The 16,788-nt window shown below is 54.3% G+C and overlaps 6 protein-coding genes across 6 annotated transcripts; 3 read left to right on the top strand and 3 right to left on the bottom strand.

Moving 5' to 3' along the window:
• Positions 1 to 770: 770 nt before the first annotated feature.
• Positions 771 to 2,137, bottom strand: BKA78DRAFT_355583 (uncharacterized protein; the record flags this gene model as incomplete). The annotated part of the gene is made up of 4 exons (XM_066891922.1): positions 771 to 832; positions 932 to 1,883; positions 1,931 to 1,999; positions 2,054 to 2,137. 4 exons carry the CDS (start codon positions 2,135 to 2,137, stop codon positions 771 to 773), a joined length of 1,167 nt encoding a protein of 388 aa, XP_066741351.1.
• A 1,004-nt stretch (positions 2,138 to 3,141) lies between these two features.
• On the bottom strand, positions 3,142 to 3,813 carry BKA78DRAFT_355582 (H+-ATPase G subunit-domain-containing protein; the record flags this gene model as incomplete). The annotated part of the gene is made up of 5 exons (XM_066891921.1): positions 3,142 to 3,303; positions 3,365 to 3,465; positions 3,545 to 3,553; positions 3,720 to 3,758; positions 3,807 to 3,813. 5 exons carry the CDS (start codon positions 3,811 to 3,813, stop codon positions 3,142 to 3,144), a joined length of 318 nt encoding a protein of 105 aa, XP_066741350.1.
• A 186-nt stretch (positions 3,814 to 3,999) lies between these two features.
• BKA78DRAFT_355581 (uncharacterized protein) lies at positions 4,000 to 4,287 on the top strand (the record flags this gene model as incomplete). Its single annotated transcript, XM_066891920.1, has 2 exons — positions 4,000 to 4,095; positions 4,147 to 4,287. The coding sequence occupies 2 exons, from the start codon at positions 4,000 to 4,002 to the stop codon at positions 4,285 to 4,287; spliced, it is 237 nt and encodes a 78-aa protein (XP_066741349.1).
• Positions 4,288 to 4,693: 406 nt separating this feature from the next.
• Positions 4,694 to 5,485, bottom strand: BKA78DRAFT_355580 (uncharacterized protein; the record flags this gene model as incomplete). The annotated part of the gene is made up of 2 exons (XM_066891919.1): positions 4,694 to 5,325; positions 5,380 to 5,485. The coding sequence occupies 2 exons, from the start codon at positions 5,483 to 5,485 to the stop codon at positions 4,694 to 4,696; spliced, it is 738 nt and encodes a 245-aa protein (XP_066741348.1).
• Positions 5,486 to 6,755: 1,270 nt separating this feature from the next.
• Positions 6,756 to 8,771, top strand: BKA78DRAFT_189193 (uncharacterized protein). Its single transcript, XM_066883548.1, has 4 exons — positions 6,756 to 7,028; positions 7,083 to 7,247; positions 7,298 to 8,063; positions 8,119 to 8,771. The coding sequence occupies exons 1-4, from the start codon at positions 6,945 to 6,947 to the stop codon at positions 8,508 to 8,510; spliced, it is 1,407 nt and encodes a 468-aa protein (XP_066741347.1). The 5' UTR covers positions 6,756 to 6,944; the 3' UTR covers positions 8,511 to 8,771.
• A 6,403-nt stretch (positions 8,772 to 15,174) lies between these two features.
• Positions 15,175 to 16,527, top strand: BKA78DRAFT_355577 (lactonohydrolase; the record flags this gene model as incomplete). The annotated part of the gene is made up of 6 exons (XM_066891918.1): positions 15,175 to 15,199; positions 15,247 to 15,422; positions 15,476 to 15,706; positions 15,762 to 15,916; positions 15,968 to 16,056; positions 16,106 to 16,527. The coding sequence occupies 6 exons, from the start codon at positions 15,175 to 15,177 to the stop codon at positions 16,525 to 16,527; spliced, it is 1,098 nt and encodes a 365-aa protein (XP_066741346.1).
• Between the last annotated feature and the right edge of the window lie 261 nt (positions 16,528 to 16,788).

Raw genomic sequence — 16,788 nt, 5'->3', positions numbered from 1 at the left:
CGATAAGTCTGCCTATTGGCGTTCCTCACAACCTCGGCTGGGTGCAATAGACAGGCTATGGGATGGGCCTGGTAGCCTAGCCCACCGCGACACAGAGCTGCGGGCAAAGGACTGTTTGTAGGTAGGTAGCTTTGTACGTGTATGTATGTAGGCTGATATTTACGATACTGTACTCGACTATACTAGACTATACGATGAAAATTTACTGCACTGCATGCACTTTACCTGCTCTCTCCCTCTTGCGCTGAGAAAGGGGCGAGCGAGCAAACAAGCGGGCAGGCAAGAAGGAAAACCAGACAGGCATATTTACATCTCCCATCACCAGCAGCAAACAGCAGGGCTAGCCACCTACCCAGCCGATAAGTAGCCAACCTGCCGTTCGGCCAATCATATCAACAAAGCAAAGCAGGAGCGAGGGGACTTTTCTTAAGTCAAACAACCGCAAAGGAAGTGGAGCAAGAAGCGAGACAACAGACTGTAAACGCAACGCTTCTGACAAAGATTCTGTGCGGTTTCCGGGTCTTGTGGTCTTTGAAGAACGATGAAGATGGAGCAAGGTGATGACGATGGCGGGGAAAGATGTATGAGGAGAGAAGAGGAGAGAAAGTGCCAAATGGCAGAGAAATAGATGGATGTGGGGGAAGAGGGGGAGAAGAAGAAACGAAGATTGAGCAGGCTCGAGCGGCCGCAGTAGCGCAGCGGGGGGTAAGCAGGTGGGAGAAGAGATGGGCGTTTTGTAGAGCGGCAGGCACGGCAGGCGGGAAAGCAGCTCAAACGTTCTGAGCAGCGCGATCCTCTGCGTTCTCGGCCTCGAGTTTCTCGATTTGCAGTTCTGCGAGTGCGTTAGCCACCAAATGCTCGTTCAAAGCCTTTGGCATCTCCCCAACCGCCAAAACATCCCAACCGGCTGAATCGTAAGGGACCGACTCACCATAATACGTCGAGACGGCCGAAAAAGCCGGCTGCACCAGCATAATCAACGAAAGGATCTCGCCAAAGCCAAACACATTGGTCGAGGGCAGATTCAAGCCGCACAGGCGGGGGCCGTCGTCGTCATCTGGACTGGGGGGCTCGGCAAACTTTTGCAAAAAGACAAAGGCGAGGCTGATGCTCACGAAGAAGAGCTGCTGCACAAACGCGAGGTGCAGGTCGCCAAACAGCACGAACCAAAAGGCAGCCGTGATGCCGCGGCCGGCCGACTCCATGGCGGAAGCGAGGCGCGGCGAGCGCTTGGAGAGGCGCTGGCGCAGGTGGAGGCGCGGCCGCAGCGGGGAGAGCGACATCCAGTGGCCGGCGGTGCGGATGCCGTGCTGGCTGAGGCGCTTGACGCCCTCGAAGACCTGGCAGAAGGCGACCCAGAAAGGATAGAAGACGAAGACAACGGTGAGGAAGTAGAAGATGATGTACGGGAGCGTGCTGGTGCAGTCAAAGTCGTCGCAGCTAAAAAGATGGTTCATGAGCCAGACGAGGGCCTGGTAGAAGGGCGGGAACGGCATGGTTATGATGATGGACGACGTCAGGAACAGCGCGTATAGGAAGATGAGCACCATGCGCAGCCGCGCCGTCATGCTGTGTTCCTTGAAGTACCGCTTGAGCGTGATGACCGAGGCTAGGTGTGACGACGACGATAGGCAGCTCAGGTACATGACCAGGTCGACGTGATTGCGGTGGTGATCGTTGTAGTCGTTGTATCGCAGCCAGAAGGAGATCATGATGGCGAAGCCCGTCAGCAGCTGTTGGTCTGCCAGTGACAGCATCACCCGGTCTATCATTTTGCGCGTCAAGCTGTACCGCCCCTTGACCTCCAGCCCCATACCCCATCGCTTGTGGATCTTGTTGACTGTTTTGGCTGGCAAGACGGCGTCCGAGGTGCCGTGGAGAATCTGATGCTCCGTCAGAAGGCGTCCGCCTCGTTGTTCATCACACTTACATCGAGTATGGCAGCGCAAACGGCGAGCCCTGTCGTCATGACCGCGGCAACCACAAACGCCGCAATGACCTGTTACTCAGTCTTAGAGCCGGTCCACGAAGTCTTCATGATCAGGGTAGTTACCCCAAGCCCAGCAATGTCCGAGTCTACTTGACATTTCTCGTGTTCGCCAGGAAGTGACGCAAAGTTGACAATCGGGAAGCCCATCCTGGTCAAAGGGACTGCGTCGAATGAAGAGGGCAATTTTTCATGTCTGCGTAAAAAGTCGATATTGTTCAATTATTTTTTTGGTGTGAAGGGACGAGATCAAGCCAAATCTAATATCCAGGTGGCAAGTTCGACCGCAAAACTGGCCCGAGTCGGATATAGAGGCATGGAGACGATCGATCTCCAACTGACGAGACCCGCGACGATGATAAGGGCACTGCAGTCAAAATCTTGGACCTGCCGCCTTCAAGGAATGATTTTCACCGCCTAGTAGTAGTGCGCGTGTATGGCAGCCGACCCGCATGTTAGCAGGAGTCCGGAGCTATAAGCTCACGACGGAGCTGGAGCTAGCCACGCGCCTCAGCACAACGGCTGGTCTTGGCCTCTCCAGCGGTGAAAGTGCAAGAGCCTTTTTATGCATGATGAAGCAAAAGCAGCAGTAGCCTTCTCTTCTTGTCACGGAATGGGAGAAGTTGGGAGTAGTTGAGCGGTCGAGCGCTTGGGGGAGAAGAGCGGCATGATCTAGCGCTCAAGTTGGCCTTCACCTCTACATCTTCTGCCAGACTTGTGAGCCACAAGCGAACATGGTACGGATAAGGCGGCGGTGCGCATGTGCGTGGTTTGTGGGTGCATTCAACATGTGGTTTCCACGAGCTTTATTCCGACTGCAATGGATTGCAAAATCGGCCGACAAATTCCTTTCAAAAACCTGCTTCTTGTCAGCAAAATCACACAGATCGGACACCCGCAAGTTACTCTCTTTTGGGAGCTACTCACCTGATTCAATTCACGGCAAGCCAAGCTTCAAGCGCAGTTGGACAAGAAATCCTTCCTAGTGATACAGCCTTGAATATCTCCTATGATACAAAGCCCCACTACCCAGAGAATCAGTCGAGATGTTGCCCGACCCAAGACTTGTCAAGACGAGACATGCGCGTTTCAGGTAATCATGATATAAACAGGAAGCGGAAACAAATGGACAAGAGAAGGAAATCGTGCTTGTTTTAGTCCTTGGCGGGAGGCTCGGGCTTGACGTCGGTGACGGCGGCAAGCAGCTGCTCCACGACTTTGCTTCCGCTCTTGCTGCCAATGTCCTTGATCTCCTTGAGCTTGGTCTCGGTCTCCTTGTTGGCCTCCTCCTCGGCCTTTTGGTTGCCGCTCGAGTGCTGCATCGCAGTGTCAGCCGTACACCGTCTCGTGGGCCTGGGGTTCCCGTGCTTGGCGTACCTCGGTCTCAAACTTCTTGAACTCTTCTTCCTTTTGCTTCTTGTACTCATCGACCTCCTTTTGTGCCTCGCTGCGGGCATCCTTTACACGCTTGGTGCGGTCTGCTCGGTGTCGTTAGACGTCAATCGACAGGGTCTAGCAATCGGTGCGGCGATGGGGAGGTAGCTTGGTACTACATACACTCTCTGGCTGCGAGACGTTAGCTTGTTGTCAAAATCGACTACGATGTATATGTTATATGACCTTTCTGGACAATCTTTTGCGCCTCACGCTCGGCCTATGGGTTGCGCTGCTGTCAGCTGTGTTCCTTGTTGTCGATGTCGACTTGGCCCGGAGTGGCTTCGGAGCGACTTACGTCGAGCAACGTCTGGATGCCCGCGGAGTTCTGGGCAGACTGCAAAGACAATTAGCAGGTGTGACAAGTACTGGTGAGATGCCGGACTGACCATGATGGCGGCTGTGCGAGTAGAAGGATATGGAGAGTCGATTTAGAGAGCTGCGAGGTGGAGGGTGCCCGACTGTCAGGGCACGCCAGTGCTGGAGCTCGCGCCAAGCAGCTCCAAGGCGGTGAGCGAGCATACCGGCCACAAATTTATCGCGACCTTCAATCCACCACCACCATCCTCACTCACGCCATGTCGACAGCATCAAAGTTGACGCTCGCCGGGACGACCCTTGGTGCCCTTGGCATCGTCCTCGGCGTGCACTTTCAGCAAAAGGCTGAGCAAGCTGTACGATCCGCCTCCACTCGCTCCAACATGACAAGCCTAACTTCTCGACAGGCTATGCACGCCGGCGTCATTCGAGATCTGGAGCAACAACGATTGAAGCGCGAGCGCCAACTCGACTTTGATATGCAACAGAAATTGGAAGAAGAATACCGGAAGCTTCAGACAGTCTCAGACAACAAACCCAGTGGCTAGCGGGATCGCAGCAAGAATTGAAATCGCATCCCGACATCTTCACTCATCCATCTACACGTTGTAGGCCAGAAATCGGTTCACCTCACTCTGGAAGGATCCTTATACCACAGGAAAGGCGTAAAATTTCAGGCGGGTGTTGCCTGAAGTCTAGATAAGAAACAATGGACCAGTGGCCAAGTTGGTCCAGGACCACTTCTCACTGAAGTGTATCATTCCACAGTTAAGTAGGCAAAATGGAAACGATTAGATTGGAATGTCGACTAGCCACACATGGTGCGATTCTTGGTCCATTTCTATTCTCACGCCCAAAGCAGAAAAGCAAACACACCCTACGCCTTTCCAGCATGATGCTCAAGCGGCTTCAACGCTTCGAAAAGAATGAGGAAACCGATTTCAAAATATCCGCCTAGCCTCTCATCTTGACGTCGGCGCTCTCGTCCGTCACCTCAAACTTCCTCTTGGCAGAGCCCGAAGCCTCCCCGTCGTCGATGCCGTCGCCCCATTCAACAACCTCCCATTCCTCCCTGACGCTACCATCCGTCGATGAGTAAACGCCCCGGGTTTTCCTGATCTTGCCCAGGCGACTGTCTTCGATCATGGTCTCGAACCACGGCGCGCCTCTTCCTGGTGTGACTTGTAGCGGTCCGAACTTGTCTGCGCTCTGCTGGTCCGCTGCACTGGCCCCGATATCTTCCTGAGCGCGCTCCTGGCTCTCTGCATCGTTGGATCCCTCGAACAATCCCATGTCTTCAAGTTTGCGCACGTCGCTATCACGCAGGCTCCCCAGGGTCAAGCTGATGAAGTCTGCGTCCTCCCGTGTGTGTTCGTTCCAGGCCGAAAGTGGCGTGCCGCAGAAGCCGCAAAATTGTCTGCGAACAGTAGTGCGCGGGGGCACAGTTGGATCGCTGGGCTGCTCGTGGAAAGTACGGCGAATGTGGTTTGGCTGCTCGTCTGGGAAGAAGGGCGTCGTCGTGCTGGTGAGCCAATCCAGTGGCACTCGAAGGAAGGCGGCAAACGGCGAAGCTGCATGGTGCGCGCCTTGAGGTATCGTCAGCTTCGACTCTGACTGGATGATTTGCGACTGCTACTTACGAGCTCGGCGCGTGTTGTCGAACAGAATGCTGGCCAACTGGGCGGACGAGGTAGGCCTGACAACATACTCATTGCGTCCGCAGGCGCATGCCCCGTGAAGCTCCATGGCGTGGAAATATGCGACTTGGGTGGCGCTGTCTTGTCTTTGGCGAGTGGTGTGAAGCAACTGTTTTTGCCGCAGCTGTCCGGTAGGTGAGTTTGAGAAGCGTTATGCGCGGGTTTTGCGGTTGATGGAAGGTCCGGTCGTCACGAGTAATATGCTGTGATAGTTGACCGTGAGGATGGCGGTAACAATGGCATTGGGAGCGTCGGAGAAGCTTTGAAATGTTCAAAGTCGACTTGTTATGTCATGGGTGACAATGCCGGCCCGCTGCCAGGACCATGTCGCCGCACAGGCCGCCCGACCCCGCGCCTCGCATGGAATGATCGTGAAGCCTCCACCAACAACCATCAGCATCACTCGTCCATCGCTGACGCTGCCGTGCCATTTGAGCTTGATTTCACTGTCGTCTCCGGGTTCGGTCCAGATCCAGGGTTTTTGGCACGCCAGAGACCCCAGTTCCCGCCCTAGAAAACCAAGAACCACGCCTATCCATCTGATTGGTTCGTGGCGCCACTATTCGACCACGGGCGAGCTGCTTCTCAAGGGAGCGCGAAGATAACAGGGACTACCGGAATCCAGGAGCAGTCTGTTTGACCAGAACTCGAACTTCGGTGGAATCCCTGGGAAGAAGTCGCTTTTGCATCGCGACGAGCTCGCCGAGGAGGAAGGCATGAAAAAGCTGTTCAAACTCGGCCTATGAGAGTCAAAACCCTCGCGTCAAGGGAGATCGTCTTCAGCCTTACCGCGCCCCTCGGTCAGCGACCATGCTAATTTAAGCAGACGAGCAAAGAGAGCCAATGATTGGTTTTCTGCACCTGCAGTGAGACAAAACCGTCTTTCAAAAGACCGAATTCATCAAGAGTTGATCATCTCTTGGATGTCAGAGACGAGATACAACAGCTCATGTGCCACACCATTGTACAAGCATCGAATCTAGCAAAAGCCGCGACATACCAAACTGTGGCTCCTCCATGTGTCTCCCACGAAAGGATTCGAATACTCCCTACCAGTCTACACAAAGGATTTCATCCCATCCCTATCCTCGGAACAATGGGCTTGGATGCTTCCTATCGGCGTACTTAAAAATTCCCAAGCCTCCACGGTTGCCCTGCTATGTGTTCCACGAGTTGGCTTACTAAACCTCGAATAGATGTCCCATATTCCTCGGTACCCTAGGCAATATGTGCAGCTCAGCTCTCACAGCCATTTGGCGGGAGCCAAAACCGCCTCGCAGAATGGTCGTTAGAGGTTTGCGCCATGTCTACATGTACTCAGTAGTATCAGGCTGTGGCCGGAACGTACCGCATCGGGAGGCTCAGCGTGGCTGAATCAGGGTCCGAGTAACTGCCCATGCGGACTCTTGCCCTCTAGCACCGACAGGCTGAAATCTGACCGTTTTTCTCAAAACATCTGCCGTTCGGCAGCACTTGGTCTCCCACTATCCATTCACTTCCAACACAAGATGGGGTTCGAAGAAATTGTGTTTTTCAACCTAAAACCAGAGAATGGAACTTGTGAGGTTGATGCTGACATAGCTGGCATTGGGGTATGTTGGACCTTGTGACTTAGTGATTTTCCTGACTGATCTCTGTCCTCACAGGTTGTGACTTCCTTTTTTACTCTTGCTCTGGTCACAACCCTAGCATCTATTTATGGAGCTATTCTCGACGGTGTAATAGGCGAAGAAACCGTCCTCCCAGACTTTATCAACCGGATGCTACAACGGAAAACCGGTAGTGTTCTCAGATACAAGTTTCATCGCGACGTTCGTGTTCTGTGCTCCCAAAAATGTCACGGTTTGCTGACAATAAACAGGTGCTCCAAAAAGTCATGATATCACTGGCTGATCAACAGGTCATGACTGGCTTTGCCCTCATCGTATGTGGCTATCTCCGAGCAGCTCATGACGGAATCCCATCATGGGATCCCTACCCGGACGGATCCTACCGTTCAAAGCTCCGCGACGCGCATTTCGACCTGATTGTCTTTCTCTCATGCCTCGCCACCTCCAGCCACCTGGCCTGTGTGCTTGTGCTCAAAAGCTACTTCAAGAGGAACAAGATCATCATGACCGTCAGAATAACCTTGATTGTTATCTTCACAATCTTGCTAGCCGTTACCGTTGGGCTCTCGCCGCCCTTGAGCTTTGGCTATCGCATAGTTTACGACACATACGAACTGAAGCTGACCAAAACCGTGTCCCTCTCCGTCCTGGTCATGTACCTCGCCATATTAAGTTTCATGGTCGCCATCTTCGTCGAAGAGATCCACGAAAAGTGGAAATCAACCCTACACAATCTAGGGTCGCGCATACCCCCACAATACAGGCCGATGTGGATCCAGAGCTTTTCTGCGTGGTGCTTCTCCGTCCTGCCAACCGTCCAGTTCATCTCGCAGCTCGTCTACTTTACCTTCTCTTTAATCCTGTCTGCGGCCCAAAAGTTCGCTGAACCGCCCACTGATGGTGAATGGCCCCTCTGCGGCCTCGATAGCGTCTCGGCCAACAAATGGGGCTTTGGTCAGACGGTGCCTATTTTTTTCCTGGCGTCGCCGCTTTTTACTTGGATCAGCGAGTATCATGGTGAGTCGAGTCGCCCTTTCGAACAACAGAAGACGCTTGCTAATGAAATATGCAGAAATAAAGCACGAGAAATACCATGGCGTAGTCGATGGGGAAGACTTCTCTTCTACAGTCCAAATTCAGAGTCCAATACGCCCATCTAGCCCCTTGTCTGAAGCGCACTCTCTGCCTGTTTATCGCACCAGCCACAATCCCAAGCTCGACGGAAGCCCCACAGACGACTGGCACAGGCAAAGAATGACGAGGGCTTCCTCCGTATCGTCTTTGACACGGACGAGCGTCGATATGGCAGTCCAGGAGATGCCTGACTCAGAAAGTGTGTCGAGGATACAAAGTGCGCAGCACCCCTCGGCGCATCAGACGCCCGTCGTCAACACTGCCTCTTTCCACGGGCAAAATCCGATCGTGGCGGATTATCTGTGGATACCGCAAACAGACAGAGACTGAGAAGGCTCAGGTCCCTGTCGGCGGCACAGTGGGCTACCGAAGAAATGCCAACTCCAAGGTAGATCACAGGTGCCTGAATGCTACCTCTACTCCTGCATTTCGACAGAGTGATTTGGCACGCTCCGTGTGGCTTGCGGGTAAAGCACCGAGCCTTGGAGTCCTCCATCACCCACTGCGCAGAAGTGGGAGGGTCCGACAGCAGCCTTGGAATGCATGACGAAGCGCTCTGGCGAATCGCCGCAATGCTTGAGGAATCCGCGCAGTGTCCACGCATTCAACCTCCTCTCGGCTCCTACGGATGCCGGACAAGAACTTCGTCCCAGTCGCAAAACGGCGAGCCCACACGATCCAGCGCATACACTATGGCGTTATCTGCGAATGCCATCATCATCGATCGCAATCTCACCACTACGAAGGAAGCGACCGCCTCTCCCTGGACTCGCATTCAACACCATCGATCGCAATAATGGTCTCTCCCCATTCACTCGCTTTGTGGCATCACCGACGAGATGAGATAACGCATGCATTCCGCCGTCGCCACTCATCAAACACTCGTACTCAACCTACGTCCGCAGAGGAAACAACGCAATGTGCCAATCTCGTCATCTATCCTATCCGTCCCGTCTGTCCCAACCGACCAACCATCGCCTCGCCTCGCTTCGAATCGGCTCGGTACTCAAGCAAGGAACATACTCACCACTAGGCCTGTCCTGCTCTGCCCTGCCCGTCGCACGCACGCACGTTTTGGCAGCCGTTGGGAATCGGGACGTAGCCGGGACCCGCACGCAGCATTCCAGAGCAATGCGTGGAATCATGCACGAGACAGGACGGCGTGCCTCGTGCGTGGGATGGGTGGCTTGCTGCCTGCTTGTCTGCCTTGCTTTGCCTGCTTCGGTCTGAGTCGCACGTGGTGGCTGAAATGCGCAGGCACGGTGGTGGTGGTGGTGGCGGGATCATGATGGGCCGGGCGTACGGGGGTTGGTTTGATGTGTTGGGGAGGATGTGTGGGTGGCGTGGAAGGGGGCATGATGGGAGGGGGGAGAGAGGGAGGGAGAAGGAGGGAGCATTGAGGATGGTGATGCCAATTCTACATGGTCGGACGGATGATGGATGGATTGAAACCAAAGTCCGTGTTGAGCACCGACTACAGTACCAGCAACAGTAGCAGTAGTGTCATCGCATCCTCTCCTCCCGCCAAACACCTCCCTCCCTCAACTTTTTTCCAGTTTTCCAGTCCATCATCTTCGGCCTTGCCAGTGCTGTTTCAAAAGAAAAGGGGCGAAAAGGGCGTAGAGAGTAGCAGACGCACTGCGCATCCAAGCAGACCAATCTGGCTGTTAGCATCCCTTTCCTTCCTGATTGACCAAGAGCAGAAACACACAAGAAGCGATGTGATGAAATTCGCATCATCGTCTCTACGTAGAACGCGAGCCACTCAGTGCTGCCGCCGCCACCGCTGGCCACCCGTCGTGGGTAGTCACTTTGAAAGGAGCGTTGCAGCACTCGCCCTTTTGCCCCGCTGGATGATTGAGGGGATAATTGCACGCAGATCAAGAAGGCTAAGAAAGGAGGACATCATTGTTGACAAGTAGAGAAGTGGAAGGAGCGACGGAAGTTTGCTAGCGATGTTGCGCGAAGAGAAACAAAAGACACCATACCCCGACCCTCATCGATCCAATCCCATCCCATGCCATCCATACTGTTCCGATTACGTGCCCACCATGACCGATTTTGGCGTAGCGTGCCCATTCTACCCATGCCCAAAAACCCCGACGATTAAAAGAGCGATGATGATGTTGCGAGAAGACCGGAAAAAAGGAGATAACAAGGAAAGAGAGACAGGTAGACCTTTCACAGCAAGTACAAAAACAGACAGACAGACAGACACGGAGCAAACACAGCAGCGGTAATGCCAGCCGCGACACCGTCAGACACCGACAGACACCATTACCCCGTGACACCAGCCAGCCAGCCAGCCGACCGCATTACTCCAACGCCTCTTGCTCGCTTGCTTGCATCGCCTGGCCCCTTGCTCGGAAAAATTGAGGGATACAATGCGAGGGAAAAGATTGAGAAATTAAGGAGAAAGAAGAGAAGAGAGAATCGTAGAGGATATTGATGCTGTTGCCATCATCATTAAGCCACATCCATGACCGCCTTCGCATCAGCCATGAAGTCGCGCACAGCGGCGTTATCGGCGCCGTCAACCCAGACAGCGATGCCGCCTAGATCGGCAACTTGAGGCTGCTCGCTCCACAGCGCGGCGACGCTGTCGACGAACGACGAGGCCCGCTCCTTCTCCTGCGCACCGGCGGCGGCGGCACTGATGAGAGACCCGGGGCCAATTCCAGCAGCGGGTCTTAGATTAGCACCAGACGGATCCTGGCCGGTCAACAGGTCGCCAACGAAGACCTTGGTGCTATTGGCGCGCACGACGCCCTGCTGCAGCTGCAACTCCAGATCGATCGTCTGCAGCGCGCTGGTCCACGCCTCGGTCGCGTCGCGCAGCTCGTCGGCGCTGGACGCGCAGTCGGTGCCCTGCGTGCGCAGGTAGACGAGGTCGAACAGCGGCAGCGAGGCGGACGCTTGCGCCGTGAGCGGCACGCAGGGCTGCGCGAGCGAAAGCAGCGAGGGTTCGGCCGCCTGCCAGGTGCCGGTCGCAATGGCTGGGGTCGAGAAGAGCCGCCGCAGCTCGACCGAGAGCGTGTAGTAGAAGGGGTAGGCCAATGTGAGATCGTCTTCGATGCCGAAGCCGTCGACGGCATTGCGTGCGCCGAGGGGTTGTGGCGCGGATTCTGTACCGTTGAGCCGGAGTCCGCTGAACATGGACCACAATGTAGAGGCGAGAGCGGTGATTGAGGGCGAGCTGACGCTTGGAGAGATATCGGTAGGCGTCGCCGTTGTGCTCCCATTTTGATCGAAGCGGCCTGCGGTCAGGCTGATGAGGACCTTTTTGCCTTGAGACTGACATGCTGAGATGCTAGAGCCGAGGACAGAGCAGTCGCGAAGACCTGTGGATTCGTTGAGATGCCCACAGCCTGGGAAGTCGGTGATGATGGGAAGAGAGCCATTGAAGCCGGAGATGATGGGTAAATTGATAATTTCAAAGTTTGTATTGTTTCGGCAAAATGTGTCCAAATCAAGGGGCGAGCTTTTGTTACGTGGGTTATAGTACAAGGCGATGTTGTTGCGAGCGAGAGGATCGAAGGTGAGATTACTAGCTGGTGCCAGTGGGGTCGAGGAAGGCTGTTCAAAGTCAGTCAAGTGCGCCAAAAGGCGAGCGAGTGCTCCTCACTCGTCGAATTCCGGTAGGGTGCGTATGCCAGCGGCGTCGGCGACACCCAGACCGTGGTGGTTAGAGTCTCGGTCTGATGTAAAGAAATTAATAAAAATATAAAGAGAAGAAGTTCAGCCTTTAGCTTACTGAAAGGTAAACAGTGGTAATCGAACCACTGTAAACGGAAGTGACATAGGAGGATAGAAGAGACGTGGATAGGATAGGGGTGGCATAGCTGACGTTTGCTGTCCGGGTCGCCAAGCTAGCGTTCAGGGCCGACAAGGCAGAAATGGGGATTGGCATGCGGGTTGGGATGTGGATGACGGATCCATTGACCGAGGGAGAAGGCAGCGAGGCCGAAGGCAGGGGGTAGTTGGAAAGACCCTCGGCGCTGCTTGTAGGGACAGGAATCAAGGGAAGCTGGGTGATGCTGCTGTTGGAAGGAGAGGGGACCAGAAAAGATGGGACCAGAGAAGTAGAAGAGGAAGAATAACTAACTGTTCCAACGCTTGTTGATTCGGGAGTCAGGGGTGCGTAGCTGAAGGTGGGAGCCACGTAAGACGGAATCACGGGACTGCTGGTATTAGAGTATGGAGCACTTGAAAAAGAGCTGGTGCTCAGCGGCGAACCCGTGCTGAGAGGACCCAATGATGGACTAGAAACTGCGAGTGAAAGCGCAGCAGTCGAAATGTTGGCCAAGGATGGACTAGGAACAATGGGCGCCAAAGAAGGTGTTGTGACATTCAAGGGAACCGGAAGAGGGACTGGCGTCACCGTGTTGTTGACCAACGATGTAGTCGGAGTGACCAGAGAAGGCGTGGTGACGTTGACCGGCGTCGGCAGGGACACTGCTGGCGTGGTCAGGTTTGCCAAAGATGGAGTTGAAATCGAAAGAGTGGGAGAACTAATGTTCAATGGTGGCAAAGAGACCGATGTGGGAAGCGATGAAGGCGCCTGGTAACTTGGAACCGCAGCCGAGGTGCTAATAGGGAGGATAGTGTTGAGAGGAAGAACAGAGGGGTAAGTGACGTTCAACGGCGATGGGAGGGGTACCGGTGTCACTGTAAAGTTTGGCGTAAGGACTGATGAAGGCGCCTGGTAGCTCGGAATTGCGACTGAAGTGCTGATCGGGAGAGAAGTATTCAGGGAAATAAGCGAAGGGTAGGTGACGTTTATAGGCGATGGTAGTGGTACCGGTGGCACCGTAAGAAATGATGAAGGCGCCTGGTAGCTCGGAATCGCAGCCGAGGTGCTGATTGGGAGAGAGGTATTCAGAGAAATAGAAGAAGGGTAAGTGACGTTCAATGGCGATGGTAGTGGTACCGGTGTTGGCGTAAGGACTGATGAAGGCGCCTGGTAACTCGGGATCGCAACCGAGGTGCTGACCGGGACGGAGGTGTTGAAAAGAGACGGCGTAATGGCGTTCAACGGTGTCGGCAATGATACCGACGGTGTAGTCAGGATTGACGAAGTTGGTGCCTCGTAACTCGGGACTGCGATCGAGGTGCTGACCAAGGCCGAAGTGTTGAGAGGAAGAGCAGTGCTGTTTGCTGGCGTAGCAGTGGGGACGAGCGAGTTGAGAATTGGAAGTATCGTGAGAAATGGCTCGTTGGAAGGTATCGCCGGAGTGAGTACTGGCAGGGAGGTGTTTGAAATGCTCTGATATGCAGGTCGACTTGGCGTTGCAGCTGAGGAGCTGCTGGTTGATATGCCGAGAATGCTCGCAAACAGACTCTCCAGAGCTTCTACCTTGTCTCCCACTTCATTCAAGAAGTTGTACGCATCTTCTGGGAGGTCGTTCTACGGAGCATAAGTCTTTTGTCTTTCTTGGGTGCCTGATTAACATTTACCAGCGTTTGGTTCAGGCGTTCAATATCATCAACCAGTTGATCTGCCGTGGAGCTTGATGCCCCGGCAGGAGCCGAAGCAGTCTGTCTTGGCCGCAAATCATTCACGGCTTGGTGTGGAAGAGCGAATGAGCTGGGAGAAAAGAAAAGGAGCGCCAACGCAAGGCTGGAGAAAAAGAGTGGCATTTTGGAAAATATCCGCAAAAGAGTGTAAATGTTGGTTAGATTGAGCCTGCCTTTCGATGAGACAAACAAGTCGGTTTTGTACCAGAGCAAATGTTCTCTTCAAAGCCGAGGCGAGAAATGAGAAGCCGAAGTGGTGGCAATCCTGTCCTACTAGACGTCCCACATTCCAGTCGTCCTCGCGTCGCGCGTCTCCCTCACGTCGAGAGTTCAACATGTTGCTAACTGGAAATCGGTGCTGAATCCCTTTATACATAGCCGAATTGCCATTACGGGTAAAAAGCGGTCCCACCCGCAGCATCGTGCATGAATACGCAGCAAGGAGACGACCAATGACCCGTATCGGCAGGCACGTGAGGTAAACAACAGTCAAGAGAAGACGACTCTCTGTGGCTGCTTGTGGCACGCTGTAGCCGTTGATGCCGTTCTTGTATCGCCTTGCGCAACATGCAATTTGAGGTCCGGCTGATCCAGGCTCCGGACGCACAGCCTGGCCCAACGACCAAGAAATTGGCAAGCAGGGCAAGAGTCAGGGACGAGGCCTAATCGACGAATCCGCATCTCTTTCCAGCTGCAAGTCTTCGCCAATGGAATACGGGTGCGCATCTCGGAGAGTGGTCCTTTGCTCGCTTTTTCTTCTGCTTGCTCATCCCATACCCACTCCGAAAGCGGACATGAAGAGCATGCTGATGAAGCTGGACAGCACGAGCCTGTGTGGTGTCCGCAGATTGGAAGGCTTTGGCGATGGCGGAGGGCAGAGCAACGGCGACACTCGGCCTTGGCTAGGCGCGACGAACGTCATGTTTCAGGGAGCAGCAGACGAGAGCACCGTGATGGATTTTCAACCAGGAGGAAATGAGGGGCCAAGAGTCCAAGAGGTGTTGCTTTGAGCCGCAGCACGCCAAGCAGGAGACGCACGAGGGTGCTCAGAGGGAACAAGGTTGGTTGGCGGTCGGCGTTAGCTTTCGGCGTGCCGGTTGTTGTAGTGTGCAGAGGTCGGCCCGTGGCCGGGGAAACTGCTCCTGGCCATCGCCATTGTGCGCCGAAGTGGAGAACAGCGCGCATCATCAACGCTGAACTAATCCAGACGTTCCCGCCTTCGCACCATGTCGTCCAGGTCCTTCTCCTCTACGGTTAGACCCCGCTTCCCTCGGTCAAGAATAGGCCGGCACTTGGCAAGGCCCGTGGTCCGGTACGGAGCTTTCATTGCGCTTGTATTCTCATGGCCATCGCTCAAGCCCGCCGTTATAAGCACCAGGTGCCGCCGGGGCGTCGTTTGCCTCGACTCGTGCAAACCCTCGTCCAAAGCAGGCTCTCTTGGTTTTCTGTGCTGGTTCTGTGTATAGCTGTGTACATGATGGCTGCTAGTCCCTACGTCACTGGTACTACCCTTGGAACCCCTCAGCCTGCCTCTTCTGACCCGACTTAGTGGATATGTTGGCTTTGGCCACTAATCCCAACTACTTTTCGACCCTCCCAGCTACCAGCGGAATTGAGCCTGCAGTTTCTTTCCTCAGCTACAATGACGGCTTCAAGGACTTGCTGGGTGACAACATCACCAGCAAGTTGATTGGCAACTACACCTCGCACCAGCCATTCCACGAGGTGCGTCATGCCGCTAGACGCTAATGCAACCAAAACTAACCATTCTGCTTTAGGGAGGTGTCTACAACAAGGAGACCAACACCATGATCATTTCGTCAAACTACGAAGTCGGTCCTCCTTCAGACAGCATCAACATTACTGTGCTGAACATGGACGACTGGTCCATCCAATCGACTTCGTACGCCAACCTCTTCGAAGCAAACGGTGGCACTTCTTACTACCCTCCTGGAGCCAACAAATCGGCTCCCCCAACCCACCAAGTGTGGGCTGACGAGGGTAACTTTGTAAGTCAATTGATTTTTACTATGCTAGTTGGTCATCAATTCTGACCCATAGCAGGAGCAACCATCCTCCCTCGTGTCCGTCAACATTGCGGAAAACACGACCGAGGTCATCCTGAACTCGTTCATGGGCCGTAACTTCTCCTCCATCAACGACGTGCGCCAGCACAGCGAGACGGGCGACCTTTGGTTCACCGACGCGGACTACGGCTGGTAAGCATCCCTGCTCCTTTGCCAGTTCGAGCATCACTAACAAATCCACAGGTTCCAGTACTTCAGGCCCGAGCCCACGGTTCCCAAGCAAGTCTACCGCTTTGAGCCTGACACTGGCATCATCCAGGTTGTTGCCGACGGTACGTGATCTGCCTCTTATCCCAAGAATCGCGCTAACCATCAAAAAAGGCTTTGTCGAATCCAACGGTCTCGAATTCTCTCCCGACGAAAAGACTCTGTACGTGACCGACACCGGCTCGGCGAAGTGGAGCCAGTTCAACTACACGCGCCCCAGCACCATCTACGCATTCGACGTCGTCAACGGCAAGCGCCTTTCCAACCGCCGCACCTTTGCCTTTGCCGACATTGGCTCTCCGGACGGCATCCACTGCGACACGGCCGGCAACGTGTGGGCGGGCATCGACGACGGCGTCGCCGTCTGGAACCCCGAGGGCATCCTGCTTGGCAAGATTTACATTGGCGAGACGAGCAACAACTTTGCTTTCATCCCCGGTGGCGTGCTCGTCTTTACTAACAACCGCCTGTGGCTCATTGATGGCATGAAGGCCCAGGGTAGAGAGGTCTGCAAGGACTTTGGCGTTGGTTGTTAAATGAAAAGGGGAGAGTGTGAGGAGAGGAGTGGTTGCATTTGGGCATTTGCATCGCGGCTTGGGAGCATCAGCATTTGTACAGCGCGTCAGCATGACATGAGCATTTGTACAGACGGCATCAGCGCATTGGTACAAACAACGCATTAGAGCATAGCTCGTTCTTCTGTACAGCAAATAGATATGATATCCAGCTCTTGAACATCAAATTGGCAACGATAGGTTGAAGTGAGTGACAGAACCCTGTCTGTGCTTGTCAGCTAC

The sequence above is a fragment of the Phyllosticta capitalensis genome, assembly GCF_038381095.1.
Source record: "Phyllosticta capitalensis strain CBS 128856 chromosome Unknown BKA78scaffold_9, whole genome shotgun sequence".
Taxonomy (NCBI): Eukaryota; Fungi; Ascomycota; class Dothideomycetes; order Botryosphaeriales; family Phyllostictaceae; genus Phyllosticta; species Phyllosticta capitalensis.
This window is presented reverse-complemented; position numbering and strand designations above follow the sequence as displayed.